Below are 15,547 nucleotides of genomic sequence, written 5' to 3'. Positions count from 1 at the left end.
ATCTGTTTGAGACGTGCTTCCTTTATGGAGGTTAATAGCCTCCTGCTGCTGCTGGTTGTCACTTTAAGTTTTAAGAAACGTTGTGACTGCCCGCACCGCGCATGCTTAAGTGCCTTCCTGCCTGACATAGGCTCGCAGTTCCTCAGTTCTTCATTCTCCGAAGTCCAGAGAAAAGCACTTCTTCGTTCCACAGAGAACGAAGAACTGAGGAACTGCGAGCCTATGTCGGGCAGGAAGGCACTCGTGCATGTGCAATGTGGGCAATTGCAAAGTTTCTTAAAACTTAAAGTGACAATTCACTTTTAGCATTGTTCATACCAGGCTCTGTGGATGATGTCATCCACATGTGAGAATATCTACCTGGTGTCCCCGGATAACACCTGTTAACGGTAAGTAACTGCTTTATCCCTTATTCTTGACTTTCTTCAGCTTTAGATCAGTCTTGAGAAGAAGCATGAACTTATTATTTCTCTTGATACTAATCTTCTCTTGCTTCATAATGTGTGTTACTTTGTGGCGCTATAATGTGCTAGACATATGCCTGATCCCAAATATTATAAAATTGTGTGTTTGTCTCGGGTTATTGAACATAAAAATATTGCAGCCGGCCTGAAATTATGCCAACAATCTAGGTTTTCTTAGTTTTGGTTTTTCTTTTTTTTTTCCCCCACAGGAAAGCAAGCCTGGCTCTGATTAGAAAAATGATCCATTTTTGTTCAGAGGCATTGCTGAAAGAGGTTTGTGACTCTGATGCTGGCCATCACTTGCCTACAGTACTTGTGGAGATCACAGCAACTGTTCTTGATCAAGAAGTAAGCATCTTAACCCTTTTTAAAAATTTTGTAAGTTTAATCTAAAATTAGAATTTAAGATGGGGTGCCCAATCTTGTGCTGACGGGTATCTGCTTAAAAAGATGTGTGTTAATTTGCAACAGCCATTAAGGGCCATGCTTACTAAAGCTTAGTGCATGCTAATGGATATTCTCTGAGAACAAGCAGGTATATTCTCACATGTAGGTGATATTAACGGAATTCAATATGGACATCACGAAGTGCATTATCACTTTAAATCTATAGGCAATTCTTGCACCGTGTGCATGCATTTTTCTTTCTACCTGATGTTAGCATACGGGACAATTAATTCTAAGTTTTCAGTGGAGATGAGAAGCTGTATTTCCAATCTCAGCATGCTAAACTTTTGAAGTATTTTGTGCTTTCCTGGTATTATTTTCTTATTGTTTTCTTAATTCTTCATTTTCATCATTCTACACTTCAGTTTTGTCAAATTCTATCAATTTTTTGGCCTTCAGGCCATTTTGAGACCTTATTCCTACCAGGGAGCATCAATGTTTTTCGGTATTCTTCTCACTCCTCAGGCGATGGAGCGTTTTGATTTTGCGTCGGTTGCGTTACTCTTCATATCAAAGAGGGTGCCGAATGGCTTCAAGAAATGTATTCAATGTAATCAGATGTGACACCCACAAACAAACTCTTGGAGGAGTGGTGGAAAAATATCAGATACCATACATACACTCTGCTATTTGTAGCAAGGACGCCACTACGCTAAGAGATTATGAAAGAAAAAACATCAATTCACAATGAGTCAATTATAGTATAACTCTACTGAATACACATCCTTGGCATAAAAACTTTTGTCGCTCTATCTCTTAGGGAAAATATGAATGTTATGTTCCACGTATTGTTTCACAGAGGTTGAAACTAACTAGGCCTACTTAGTTTAAACCTCTGTGAAACAAACACATAGAACATGGCCTCCATGAAACAACATGTAGAACATAACATTTATATTTTTCCCTAAGAGATAGAGCGACAAAAGTTTTTTATGCCAAGGATGTGTATTCTGTAGAGTCATACTATAATTAACTCACTGCGAACTGAGGCTTTTTCTTTCGTCGTATCTTAGCGTAATGGCGTCCTTGCTACAAATAGTGGAGTGTTTGTATTGTATTCAATATAATCAGACCATTTCAGGCTCTGCCCCGCCAACTTCAAGTAATTGGTGTATTTAGTATGTCTGGGTCTCGACCATCAGGACATTCATTGTGGCCTCTTGTCTGCGTATGCAAAAGAGGTCACTTAACAGGCTGATGCTCAAAACCTAATGCCAGCGCTAAAGACGCTCTAATGCTCTAATGGTTTTGGCACAGGTGCTTTAATACAGATCACATTTAAATGTTGTCATTAGTAAGCCCACTTTATCCTTTAGCACTGGAAACATATGATCCAGGACAGTATTGCTGCATGAATTTCCACTTTTTAGTGACATTGTTCCATGTTTGCAGGCCTTTTTGTTTATAAACCAGAAAGGAAATCCAGATCTTATGGAGGGGTAAAATGCTACTGCAGTTGCCCTTTGCATACCCATGCAGAGAGATGATTTTACCTATTCTTACCCTAGCTTCAGGTGCTGAGATTTGAGCTGTTTACATTAAGTGAGTGGAAATAAGATTGGACAAGATAAACACTCAATTGATGTTGAAGATAGATAGAATTAGTTCAATGTTTTACCTGTTTCCGCTAATCTTTCTCTAATGTATCTTCTGTTTCTTTGCAGGATGATGATGATGGCCACCTGTTAGCATTGCAGATAATTAGGGATCTAGTAGACAAAGGGGGTGACCGTTTCCTTGACCAGCTTGCTAGACTTGGTGTCATCAGCAAAGTTTCAACTTTAGCAGGACCTTCATCTGATGATGAGAATGAGGAGGAAACTAAACCTGAAAAGGTGAGTACTACTATTATTTCTGTAGCGCTACCAGACATACACAGCACTGTACAGAGTCACAAAGAAGACAGTCCCTGCTCGAAGGAGCTTACAGCTTGATGTGAATACTGTGATCAGCCAATTCTCATAGATCTCCAAGAATTTAGGAAGAAAAAAAAATTGAAACCACATATGTTGATTATTTTCCCAAAAGTACAGTCCCCTTTTTTTTCCATGTAAGCTGCTCATTCTCTTTAGAAAGATAAATGACTATTTTTCTAAGTTTTTTTTTACTAAACTGTCTTAAGGCAATAATGCATGTGAATTGGCAGAAATTCAGCTTAATTTGGGATCTTTTACCTCCTTAAGATCGGAAAAGAAATCTCTCCTCTTAGTCCCTTCACTAAGATTCACGGCCCCTCAAATCTGGAATTCGCTCCCAATCAATATAAGGGAAGAAAAATTACTTAGTAAGTTTAAAAGTCTCCTGAAAAGCTGGCTTTTTAAGGACGCTTTTAATTTTATGTATTCAGGATGCGTGTTGGAGTACTAGTAATGCTGATAGGTGAAAATTGAACAAGTAACCTTTTCCCCAGCCTATTGTTTCATCACCCTGCCCTTTTTATTTGTTTATAAATTGTATTTAACCCTTTATTTTTTATCTACTGTGTTTGGTTGGTCTAAAGTTGTTTTAACTGTCTGGTTTGATTAATGTGTTTTTCTTTTTACCTCAATTTTATTATTATTTGTAAATTGCATTGAATTACAATTTTATGATCAAATCAAATTTTTATTAAACTTGAAACTGGAGCATTCCAGTGCATGTAATGCAGCTTGTTTTAAATCTTGCAAGCTCCATTGTTCATGAAAAGTTAACTCCTCAGGAATAACCTAAAAGCTCACCCCATATTGAGCACACCCTGACCCATTTTCCCACTTCCCCTTCTGACTTCTACCAAGGAGGAGGTGGTAGGAGCAATCCCTAGGTCAGAGGCCTCCAAAGTCCCTCCTTGAGGGCCGAATTCAGTCGGGTTTTCAGGATTTCCCCAATGAATATGCATTGAAAACAGTGCATGCACATAGATCTCATGCATATTCATTGGGGAAATCCTGAAAACCCGACTGGATTCGGCCCTCAAGGAGGGACTTTGGAGACCCCTGCCCTAGGTGCTCCTTCCCTGTAGCTTCCTTAGTCAAAATTACAGCGTCACACTTGTAATTATATGAGACAGCTGGGGTAGGTTTGTTGGGTGTTTTTAATTCAAAGATCAGGGAGGTGGGGATTTATTTTTTTTTAAATAATCAGTCTAGACCAGGGTTTTCTCAGCCCAGTCTTAGGGACACACCCAGCTAGTCAGGATTTCAGGAAACTCACATGAGGGATATCTGCATATAATGGAAGGTAGTGCAAGCAAATCTTTCTCATGAATATTCATTGTGGATATCCTGAAGTCCTGACTGGCTGTGTGTGTCCTGAGAACTGGGTTAAGAACCTCTTGTCTAGCCCATTTAAAATTGACAGGTCTAACTTGCAGCTCACTATCTTTGTGTTGTTGCAGCATGGAATAAATATATTTACCAAGGGATTTGCTAATCTTCAGTTCTGAGAAACGACAGATTAGCAAATTTCACAAGGAAGTTTTGTACAATAAAATACCATGCCATGCTACTTTACCATAAGTTTATAAAGTGCTTGACTAATTCATGAGTGGAGCTGAGGTGTATTGCTTCCATTGAGGAAGAAACTAATCCTAGACTTCAGTTTGTTGTTCTGGTCACAGTATAAAAGCAGATCTTTTTTTTTTTTTTTTAATAAATCTTTATTCTTTTTTATTTCTTACATCAAGTGAAAAATTCATAGTAAATACAATTATTTCATAACACTTGAATTACAGTCAATTACTCTTATAATATAAAGTAAAGAAACCCTTTTTTATCAGTATTCTAGCTCTAAATACATTAAATTGATTTACCCTCCCTAACCCCCCTATATATTCTATCCATGTGCTAAGATATCTGATCATTAGATCCCCATATTTTATTAAAATTATGAATATACCCCTGTTGTAACGCAATCATTTTTTCCATTTTGTATATATGACAAATTGAGTTCCACCAAAATGTGTAATTTAATTTAGTGTAATCTTTCCAATTTTGAGTAATTTGTTGCATGGCGACCCCTGTAAATATCAATAAAAGTTTATTATTATTTGCAGAGATCGGACTCTGAGTTCTCATTGCTGTACCAAATAATATCATGTCATATGAGAGTCCAACATGATTTTCTAATAATTTATTAATTTGGGGCCAAATTAATTTCCAGAAAGCATTTATACAAGGACAAAAAAAAATTAAGTGATCTAGTGTCCCAACTTCTATCTTACAATGCCAGCATCTATTAGATCTAGTACTATCTACTTTTTGTAATCGCGTTGGGGTCCATAAAACTCTATGTAACAAAAACATCCATGTTTGACTCATAGATGCTGACCTTGTAGATCGTATCCTCCAGGACCAAAATCTTTGCCATTGAGATGCAGAAATTGTCTGTCCAATCTCAATACTCCAAATGTCCCTAAGTCCAGTTCTCTTTTTTTTGTTTAAAAATCCATATAAAAACTTATACCATTTTGCGGCTTGGTGTCCCAAAAAATCCGCCTGAAAGCAAAGGACCTGCAAACTATATTGAGTATTTTTTTTTTTTTTTTTTTTTTTTTTTAAATTTTTATTTATAAATTTTCCATTCTTACAATATTTGAGTAATATAATATACAATAAAGTTTTTTTACATATTTAAAATATTATCATTAATAATACATCATATTTAAAATATAATATGATAAAGATTATACATTAGTATATAAAATATAATTCCCATCCCCTTTTTATATAGTATATTTCCATTAATTAGTCAAATCCCACCCCATTCATATATAATTATTTATCATTGTGCTAAGAACTAATCATTAGAATATTTTGTCAATGGTTGCCAAATTTTGTTAAAATTAAGATGATTTCCCTGTTGTAACGCTATTATTTTTTCCATTTTATAAATATGACAAACAGAATTCCACCAGAACGTATAATTTAATTTGGTGTAATCTTTCCAATTTTGAGTAATTTGTTGCATGGCGACTCCTGTTAGTATTAGTAATAGCTTATTATTATTTGCTGAAATCGGACTCTTAGTTCTCATTGCAGTACCAAATAATATGGTGTCATACGAGAGTCCTACGTGATTCTCTAGTAACTTATTAATTTGGGGCCAAATTAAATTCCAAAATGCGTTTACAAAGGGACAAAAAAAGATTAAATGATCTAACGTCCCTATTTCCAATTTACAATGCCAGCATCTATTAGATCTAGTACTATCTATTTTTTGCAGGCGCGTTGGGGTCCAGAATACTCTATGTAATAAAAATAACCATGTTTGATTCATAGATGCTGACCTTGTAGATCTTAATCTCCAGGACCAAAATCGTGGCCATTGAGATTCAGAAATTGTCTGACCTATCTCAATACTCCAAATATCCCTAAGACCTGTTTTCTTTTTTTTATTTAAAAATCCATATATCAATTTGTACCATTTTGCGGCTTGGTGACCCAACAAATCCGTCTGGAAACATAGAACCTGTAGACTATATTGATTATTTAGATTTTTCCATTCAGGGAACCCTACCTGAATGGCCTGCTTCAATTGCATCCATTTAAAATATTGTGATTTATTTAATCCAAATTTATTTTGCAATTGTGAAAAACTAAGCAGTGAACCTTCTGATATGATATCATTCAATGTTCTTATTCCTGCATTTATCCATTGTTTCCAGACGATTTTAAATCCGCCAATTCTGATCCTGGAGTTTATCCATATTGATTGATTTAGAGATTTAGCAATAGGTTCAGGTGATAGATTACTAATATATCTCAATGTTTTCCAAGTGTCAAATAAAATTCTGTGGTCTTTGTATCTTTTAGGCATTGTTATAGTTATTAACTGTTCTGGATATAAAGGGAACAGGAGCCGCCATTCTAAATATAGCCAATCTGGTACATTTTCAAGAAGCTCTGGGAGGATCCAATACATACCCTGTCTTAAGATATAGGCTTGATGATACCTATAAAAATTTGGAAAATTTACCCCCCCTTCCATAATTGGTCTTTGTAATGATACTAAAGCGATTCTTGATCTTTTCCCACACCAAACAAATTTTGTAAGAATATTGTTAAGTTTTTTATAAAATGACCCCTGAAAAAATATTGGAATCATACTCATTTGGTAACAAACCACAGGCAATATCATCATTTTAATTGTTTGAATTCTTCCCCACCAAGAAAGATGTAATGGATTCCATTGCTCACACATTTCTGTTATTTTTTTCAATAAAAGTTTTTCGTTCTCTTTGACTGTGTCTTCAATTGTATTTTTGATCATAATTCCTAAGTATTTTATACCATCATCTTTCCAAATAAATGAATATGGGTCAAATAATCCTTTGGTACAATGAACATTTATTGGGAGAATTTCAGATTTATTCCAATTAATTTTATATCCAGAAAAAGTACCATATGTTTCTATTAAATTAAGTATACATGGAATAGTAGTTTCCGGTTTTCTTAAATATAATAATATATCATCTGCATATGCAGATATTTTAAATTCAAAATTGTTAAATGATATTCCCTCTATCTCCTTAGTTTTGTTTATTGCAATTAATAAAGGTTCTAGGACAATATCAAAAAGTAAAGGAGACAGAGGGCATCCTTGTCTAACTCCCCTGTGCAAGTTAAATTTATTTGATAAATTATTATTAATATATAATCTTGCTCCAGGAGAGCTATACAATGTCTGAATCATCTCAATAAAACCGGATCCTATACCAAACCATTGTAAAGCTTGATATATAAAATTCCATTCCACTCTGTCAAAAGCTTTTTCTGCATCTAAAGATATTAAAAAAGCTGGATCATTTATATTTTTTGCTAAATTTAATGAGTGGAATGCTAATCTAGTATTATTTGATGAATGTCTTTTAGCAATAAATCCTGTTTGATGTACATCAATAATGAAAGGAAGAGCTTTTGCCAATCTTAATGCTAATACTTTAGCCATTAATTTGTTATCCACATTCAATAATGAAATAGGCCTGTAATTTGAAACCAGAGTAGGATCTTTGTTTGGTTTTGGTAAGACTATAATTATCGATTCTGCCATAGTACCAGAAATTTTTCCATTCTTTATTTGATATTGATATAAATTTAACAGATGTGGTAATATGATATTTTGAAAAAATTTATAAAATTCAACAGTATACCCATCTCCACCTGGAGCGGATCCAACTCTAAGAGACTTCAATGCTGTTTCTAATTCTTTTAAAGATATAGGTTCTTCTAAACTTCCTTTTATATGATCTGGAATATTTGGTCCAATATATGAATTTAAAAAAGTTAATCCATCTTGTTCTTTATTTTTATAAGAATTGGAAGTATATAATTCTTTATAAAAATCAAGAAATTGTGTTATAATATCTTTTGTGTTGGTATGTGTGTTACCTTTTATATCTTTAATTGCAATAATCTTAGATTTTCTTTTCTTTGCTTTTAGAAAGTTTGCTAATAATTTACCAGCTTTATTTGAATTTCCATAATATTGTACTTGTTTATTGAAAATGTCTTTCCTCACAATTTGAGAAGAAATTTCATTGTATTTAACTTTTAATTTTAATAATTCTTGTAATGTATTATTTTCCCATTTCTCAATTAATTTATTTTCTAATAATTTAATTTGCTTTCCCATCTCAATAAATTGTTTTTTTTTTTTGTTTGTTAATAAATGTTGAATATGAAATAATATTTCCTCTCATAGTTGCTTTAAAAGCATCCCATAAGATCTCAGCATTAATATCATCTGATTCATTAAATTGAAAGAATTCTTGCATTTTTATTTTGAAATCTTCAAGAAATTTTGAATCCGCTAATAAATCATTATTAAATCTCCAAATTAAATCAGAGTTTTCAGCATCATAATTTTGAAGATTAATCCACACACCAGCATGGTCTGAAATTATAATGGGATCAATTACTGCTTTTAAGACACGCTGCGCTATATTATTAGAAACAAATATATAATCAATTCGTGAAAAGGATTTATGGACCTGAGAACAAAAAGAAAATTCCTGATCATTAAAATGAAGAATTCGCCATATATCTACTAAATCACAAGATAGTATCAAATTATCTAAGCCTAATGATTTCATAACTTTACTTGGTTTTTTATCCAATATCGGATCCATTACAGCATTGAAATCCCCTGCTACTATTAAATTAGATGTAGCCAGTGGTAAGAGCAATTGTTGAATTTGTTTAAAAAACTCCATTTGATTCGTATTAGGAGCATATAAATTGAATAAATTCAGGGTAGTATTTCCCAGAACCATTTCGACATGCACCCATCTTCCTAAGGGATCATAATTAATTAGTTTAAAATCTGCATTACATTTTTTATTTATTAGAACAGCCACTCCAGCTTTTTTCTTTAAAGCCGGTGCAAATAAACATTTAGAAATAAAACCTCCAGATAATTTTTTTGATTCAATTTCCGAAAGATGAGTTTCTTGAATAAAATAAATATCCGCATTTTGATTTTTAAGGAACGATAATAATTTCTTCTTCTTAATAGGATGATTTAAACCATTGACATTCAGCGAATACATTTTTAGATCCATCTAATTAATAATTATACTTAATCAATATTCTATGATTGTTTACATGATTAGCTCCTAGCACATTCATTGAAAATTTATCCCTTAACCCACCCATTATTTTCCCTCCCCTCCCACCCATTATATTATTCTGATTTGGAACACGCATTGGTCATGCAAAATCTACATCTCCATCTCCAGGCAACTAATAATACATTATATTATTTAAAATATATTTCTGAATTCAATACATTCTATATACTTCCACCCTTATATTATTAAAAATTATATTCATTTAATCTATAAAATTTTATAAATTTACTGAGAATTAAATATATTTGAATTATAAAATTAAATTCAATATCATGCATACTTGTAATATAATATTTCTAATAAATAAACATATTTCAAATATAGCTCTTATTCTCTATATATATCTATATCTATATCGTCATATAACTTAAATATATCCAGTATTATATAATATATAATATTAATCTTAATAATAATGCATTTCAATCGTTTTCATAGATCATCTTCATACTGAATTAATTTGAATGAATAATTGATTAAAATATACATTTTATGTCAGTAAATAAGTTTTATAATAAATTCATCTTTTATTAATTATCTATCATTCAAATACATTATTTTCTTATTTTTCATAATAAGTTAATATGACTGAATAATTAAATCAAATAAAAATTTTATATTAGACATCTATTTTATTAATTATTTCTGTCAATAATCAATTATTTTCTTGTATATATTTCATAAAATTATAATTTTCTTATACAGTGTTAAAATATTGTTTTATAATAATTAATATAATATAATATATTTCATTTTTAAATCTTATTCTCAATATAACAATTATAAATTTTTCCTTTCAATATTTTAATGATAATTTCATTGTAAATCATTTCATTAATCCTTTATCATAATAATTTAATATGCTATATAATTGAATATATTATCTATTTTGATTAAAACTTATATTTTATATATATTTTTTTTTTTTTTTTTTTTTTTTTTAAAATAATTAATTTATTTATATTTTGATAATATTAATATATTATTTTTTTTTTTTTTTTTTAATAATATTAATAATAATTGATGATATTAATGATTGTGGATGCTAATTTTTAAATATTGTTATATTATTGCATCCATTATTTCAATAAATTATATTTCCAGTTTATAACATTCTTTTAATAATCTTCTTTATTTTCCCTTCTTTCTTCTTTCTTCTTTCTTCTTTCTTCTTTCTTCAGCTGAATTGTTCTGTTTTTTATATAAACTTAGGATCTTTTTGTGTCAGAAATTCTTTCAGTTTTTCCGGGTCTTGAAAGTATATGGATTTATTTCCACTGGATACTCTCATAGTGGATGGATAATATAATCCATATATGTATCCTTTTTCTTTCAGCTGCTGTCTGTATGTGAGGAATTGTTTTCTTATGTTAGCAGTATATTTAGCAAAATCCGGTACTAAAATCAGTTTTGATCCTTTATAGTTCAAGTTTTTATTTGCTTTTGCCATTTTTAATATTTCTTGAGCTTGTTGATACCGTAATACCTTGAATATCAAAGGTCTTGGAGCAGCCTGATTTACTGGCTTTCTTGTGGGGATTCTGTGGGCTCTTTCAATTTCTAACGGCCATTTTGAGTTGAGCTGAAGCAGTTTAGGTAACAGATTTTCTAGGAATTGTACAGGATCTCCTCCTTCAATATTTTCAGCCAGCCCCAAAATTCTTATGTTCTTTCTTTTTCCTCGGTTTTCCATGTCCACCATTTGATTTTTTAAAGCTGCTATTTCTTTTTTATCTTTGTCATATTCCTGTGTGAAAGATTCAAACCTCTCCACTTTTTCTTCCAGCACTGTCATTCTCAGTCTCTCAGTCTGGATTTCTTGTTTCATGTTAAGAAGCTCTTCTTTTACTTCAGATATTTTGTTGGAGTTTTCAGTCAGCATAAGTTTTATTTTAAACAGTTCAGTCATTATATCAGCCTTTTCAGTGATTTCTTCAGTCTCCATCGGGAACGGCACACTCGATGGTGACAGGGGAGTAACTTTTGTTCTTTTTGCTGATATTCCCGATGTTGAAGGTTTTTCAGCTTTCCCCTGCTTTATATTCGCCATCTCCGACGTTGTTTAATGTATTTTATTTAGCGATTTGAAAAAGTAGAAGTTTTAATTTTGTTCCGTTTGTTGCCTGGATACGGGAGCGCTGTAGTTAGGCTGCCATATCGTGCGCGCTCCAAGCCACGCCCCTATATTGAGTATTAAGATTCTTCCATTCAGGGAACCCTGCTTCAATTGCATCCATTTAAAATATTGTGTTTTGTTTAATCCAAATTTCTGTTGCAATTGTGAAAAACTAAGCAGTGATCCATCTATAATAACATCATTCAAAGTCCGCATACCTGCAATTATCCATTGCTTCCAGACTATCTTGAATCCACCAATTTTGATCCTGGAATTTACCCAAATGGATTGATTTAATGATTTAGCCAATGGATCTGGTGATAAATTACTAATAAATCTTAGTGTTTTCCATGTATCTAGTAAAATTCTGTTGTCTTTATATTTCCTAGGCATTTTTATACTGATTACATGTTCTAAGTGTAATGGGAACAGGAGCCGCCATTCTAAGTATAACCAGTCAGGTACATTCTCCATGAGATCTGGGAGGATCCAATACATACCCTGTCTTAAAATATAGGCTTGATGGTACCTATAAAAATTTGGAAAATTTACCCCTCCCTCCGTAATTATTTTTTGCAATGATGCTAAAGCAATTCTGGGTCTTTTCCCAAACCAAACAAATTTTGTAAGAACACTGTTTAACTTTTTATAAAATGACCTCTGAAAAAATATTGGAATCATACTCATTTGATAACAAACCACAGGCAATATCATCATTTTAATTGTTTGCACTCTTCCCCACCAAGAGAGATGTAAAGGATTCCATTGCTCACACATTTCTGTTATCTTTTTTAATAAAAGTTTTTCATTCTCTTTTACTGTGTCATCAATTGTATTTTTTATAATAATACCTAAGTATTTTAAACCTTCCTCTTCCCATATAAATGAATATGAATCAAATAATCCTTTGGTACAATGAACATTAATTGGAAGAACTTCAGATTTTCCCCAATTGATTTTATAACCAGAGAATTTTACAAACTTCTCTAGTAGATTGAGTAAACATGGAATGGTACCCCCTGGTTCTCTTAAATACAATAAAATGTCAATATAAAAGCAGATCTAAAAGACAAACTACTCTTGCAAAGTTAAACTCTCCTTCCCCAGTCTTAGGAAAGAGGTTCATATAATATATAGAATATACCGTATTTTTCGCTCCATAAGATGCACCTGACCATAAGATGCACCCTAGATTTAGAGGAGAAAAACAAGAAAAAAACCATTCTGAACAAAATTCTCCCTGCCAGGCTCTGCATCCAACCCCACACTCCTTGCCAGGCTCTGCACCCTGTCCCCCTTCCCTGCCAAGCTCTTTACCCTGCCCCCCCCCCCCTCCGGTCTGGTTAGTCCCAGCCAACTAACAGTTTTTTATACACAAGCCCGTACCTTTCATTTGTATTTATACCTGCCTATTAAAACATTTCTAGGCAGTTGACAAAACAATGAACTTCACTAATACCACCCATCATACAGCTTACTTGAAAGAGAGCCCTAGTACACTCTTCCCCCACAAAAAATTCACACATTTATATTTAACAAAATACATGTCCAATAAATGGTATTGAACTCACTGGTAACTTTCTGTCATCTGTGGTAGTAGCACCATAGACTGCTTCTTTTGTAGTTTTTGACTCCTTATCTGGGGAAGCCGGGACTGCTTGCCTTCTCCTATGCATTGCTTGCCGTCTCCTATACATTGCCCTTGCCCAGCCTCAGGGCTCTTCTTGTCTAAGAACACAGTGGGCAACGCTGGCTGCACAGATATCTTTGCTGAGATGGTTTTATCTTGGCCAGGCTCTGACAAAACCACTCTCCTCTTCCATGCTGCTAAAGGCTCTGACCCCTCTCCTCCCGGAAATCCATACTCTTCTGCCACAGCGTATCCTCCGGGTCCAAAATTAACCCGAGCTCAGCCTCCATGTGACTATCTGCTTTGTGTCAGTCTGAAGCCCCGCCCGTTTCCCCCCACCCCCCCGGGTACCTTTTTTAAAATTCCGGTGCAGTTATCCAGCATGGTCTCGGCAAGAGCTTTCCATGCTCCTCCCTTGCTGGATGGCTGCTTCTCTTTCTGCAAAGCAGCGCATAAAGCAGGAGCACGAGCTTTTCGTGCTCGTTCCTGGTCCCACGCTGCTCACTGAATGGCTGCCGTCAGTTCTCGCAATTTGACGGCAGCCATTCAGTGAGCGGCATAAGACTAGACACGAGTGCGACAAGCTTGTGCTCCTGCTTTATGTGCCGCTCTGCAGAAAGAGAAGCAGCTGTCCAGCGAGGGAAGGGCAGGAGTGTGGAAAGCTCCTGCTGAGACTGCACTGGACCACTGCTACTGGAATTTTTAAAAATGTACCGGGAAGGGGGGAGGTGTAAACTTGTATTCACTCCATAAGACGCACCCCAATTTCCACCCACATTTTTTTGGAGAAAAAAATGCATCTTATGGAGTGAAAAATACGGTGATTCTTTATTGTGCCTGATATAACATTTTCCTTTATTTGTCCTTAATACCTACTAAGCAACACCCCCCCCCCAAAAAAAAAAAAACCAAAAAATAACCAACAACAAAAAAACCCAACTTGTAAGATCTATGGGTCAACAAAACCTGTTACAAGAAAACAACTTTTAAGTATCTCCTTGTAAAAGTATTTATGCAAAAGTCTTGACCTGAATTTCTTTTCAGAAATCCAGCAGAGCAGGCCTTGTTTTCCTGGTGGTCTAGCGGCACACTGGGGCAAGAGCGATTCCCACTTGCTCCTGCCCATGCTTTTTCAGTGACAAAAATAGCTACTGAGACTTCCAGTGGCAGTTTCGTGAGGCTATGAGTGGGAAGCGCTCCTGCCCCAGCATGCCACTAGACCACCAGGGAAATAAGATAGGCCTGGTGGTGTTCCTCTGGGTCCGGGAGAGGGGTTGATGGTGTCTGTTTCAGGAGGGAGGGGGAACGCTCTCTTCTCTTATAGGGAGCATACTGACAATGGGGTAAAGTCTCCCTTTTTTTGGGTGGGGGTGGGGGGGCTGGGCTGATGACAGTGGCAGCAGAATCAGAGAAGGAACACTGGTGAGGGAGGGTGATAGGAATGGTACTTTGGGGGTAACTAAAATATAAACTGAGACCCCCCAAAGCAATCCAGATAATCAGCGTTCGGATAATCGTTGTTCTGCTGTATTATGTTTGATCTCCATTTATATTCTTATGTTTAGACTGATACAGATTTAAGTTACCACTAAAAAAAAACCTTTGTTTATAGCAGATGTTCAAGCATCTCAGGGAATCAGAGATGTCCCACGTTATATCTTGTAGTGCCAAGCACAATAGATAAGGAAGGGGCCCAGCATGCATTCTGCTAGCTGGGAAACTAGGCATGGGGGGTTCTCCCTGTAACAAAAAAATATGTAATGAATATATTCTTGTAAACCTTAGAGGAGCAAAAATATGCAGGTTTTATATGTGGCTTAAAAAGACGGTGCTTTTAACAGTGAGTTATGCCTCAGAAGCATGATTCTCATCCCATAAATATGGCAGGAAGTTTTCAGCATGCATCATCGTCCCATCCTTCTTTTTTCCTTTGTTGACCATATTGGAATGTTGCAATCAAGATACTGTAATATCAGAGCTAATCATGATCTCCTGACTGTCATCAGTACACTATACTGTGTTTCATTGTGTACAGTTTTATTTTGAGAATGTGGTGCAGTGGTTAAAGCTACAGCCTCAGCACCCTGAGGTTGTGGGTTCAAACCAGTTCTGCTCCTTGTGATCCTGGGGAAGTCACTTAATCCCCCCCCCCATTGCCCCAGGTACATTAGATAGATTGTGAGCCCACCGGGACAGACAGGGAAAAATGCTTGAGTACCTGAATAAATACATGTAAACTGTTCTGAGCTCCCCTGGGAGAACGGTATAGAAAATTGAATGAATGA

At 34.5% G+C, this 15,547-nt stretch overlaps 1 protein-coding gene across 10 annotated transcripts in view; it reads left to right on the top strand.

The window, feature by feature from the left end:
- The window catches only part of HECTD1 (HECT domain E3 ubiquitin protein ligase 1), a 365,311-nt gene that overhangs the window by 98,849 nt on the left and 250,915 nt on the right, over window positions 1-15,547 (top strand). For all 10 annotated transcript variants that reach the window (XM_033952151.1, XM_033952152.1, XM_033952156.1 and 7 more), the window contains exons 11-12: window positions 674-812; window positions 2,576-2,746. In XM_033952151.1, coding sequence (XP_033808042.1) covers window positions 674-812; window positions 2,576-2,746 — 310 coding nt within the window. The remainder of the gene's footprint in view (window positions 1-673; window positions 813-2,575; window positions 2,747-15,547) is intronic.

The sequence above is a fragment of the Geotrypetes seraphini genome, chromosome 7 (genome assembly GCF_902459505.1).
Source record: "Geotrypetes seraphini chromosome 7, aGeoSer1.1, whole genome shotgun sequence".
NCBI classification, from domain to species: Eukaryota; Metazoa; Chordata; class Amphibia; order Gymnophiona; family Dermophiidae; genus Geotrypetes; species Geotrypetes seraphini.
This window is presented reverse-complemented; position numbering and strand designations above follow the sequence as displayed.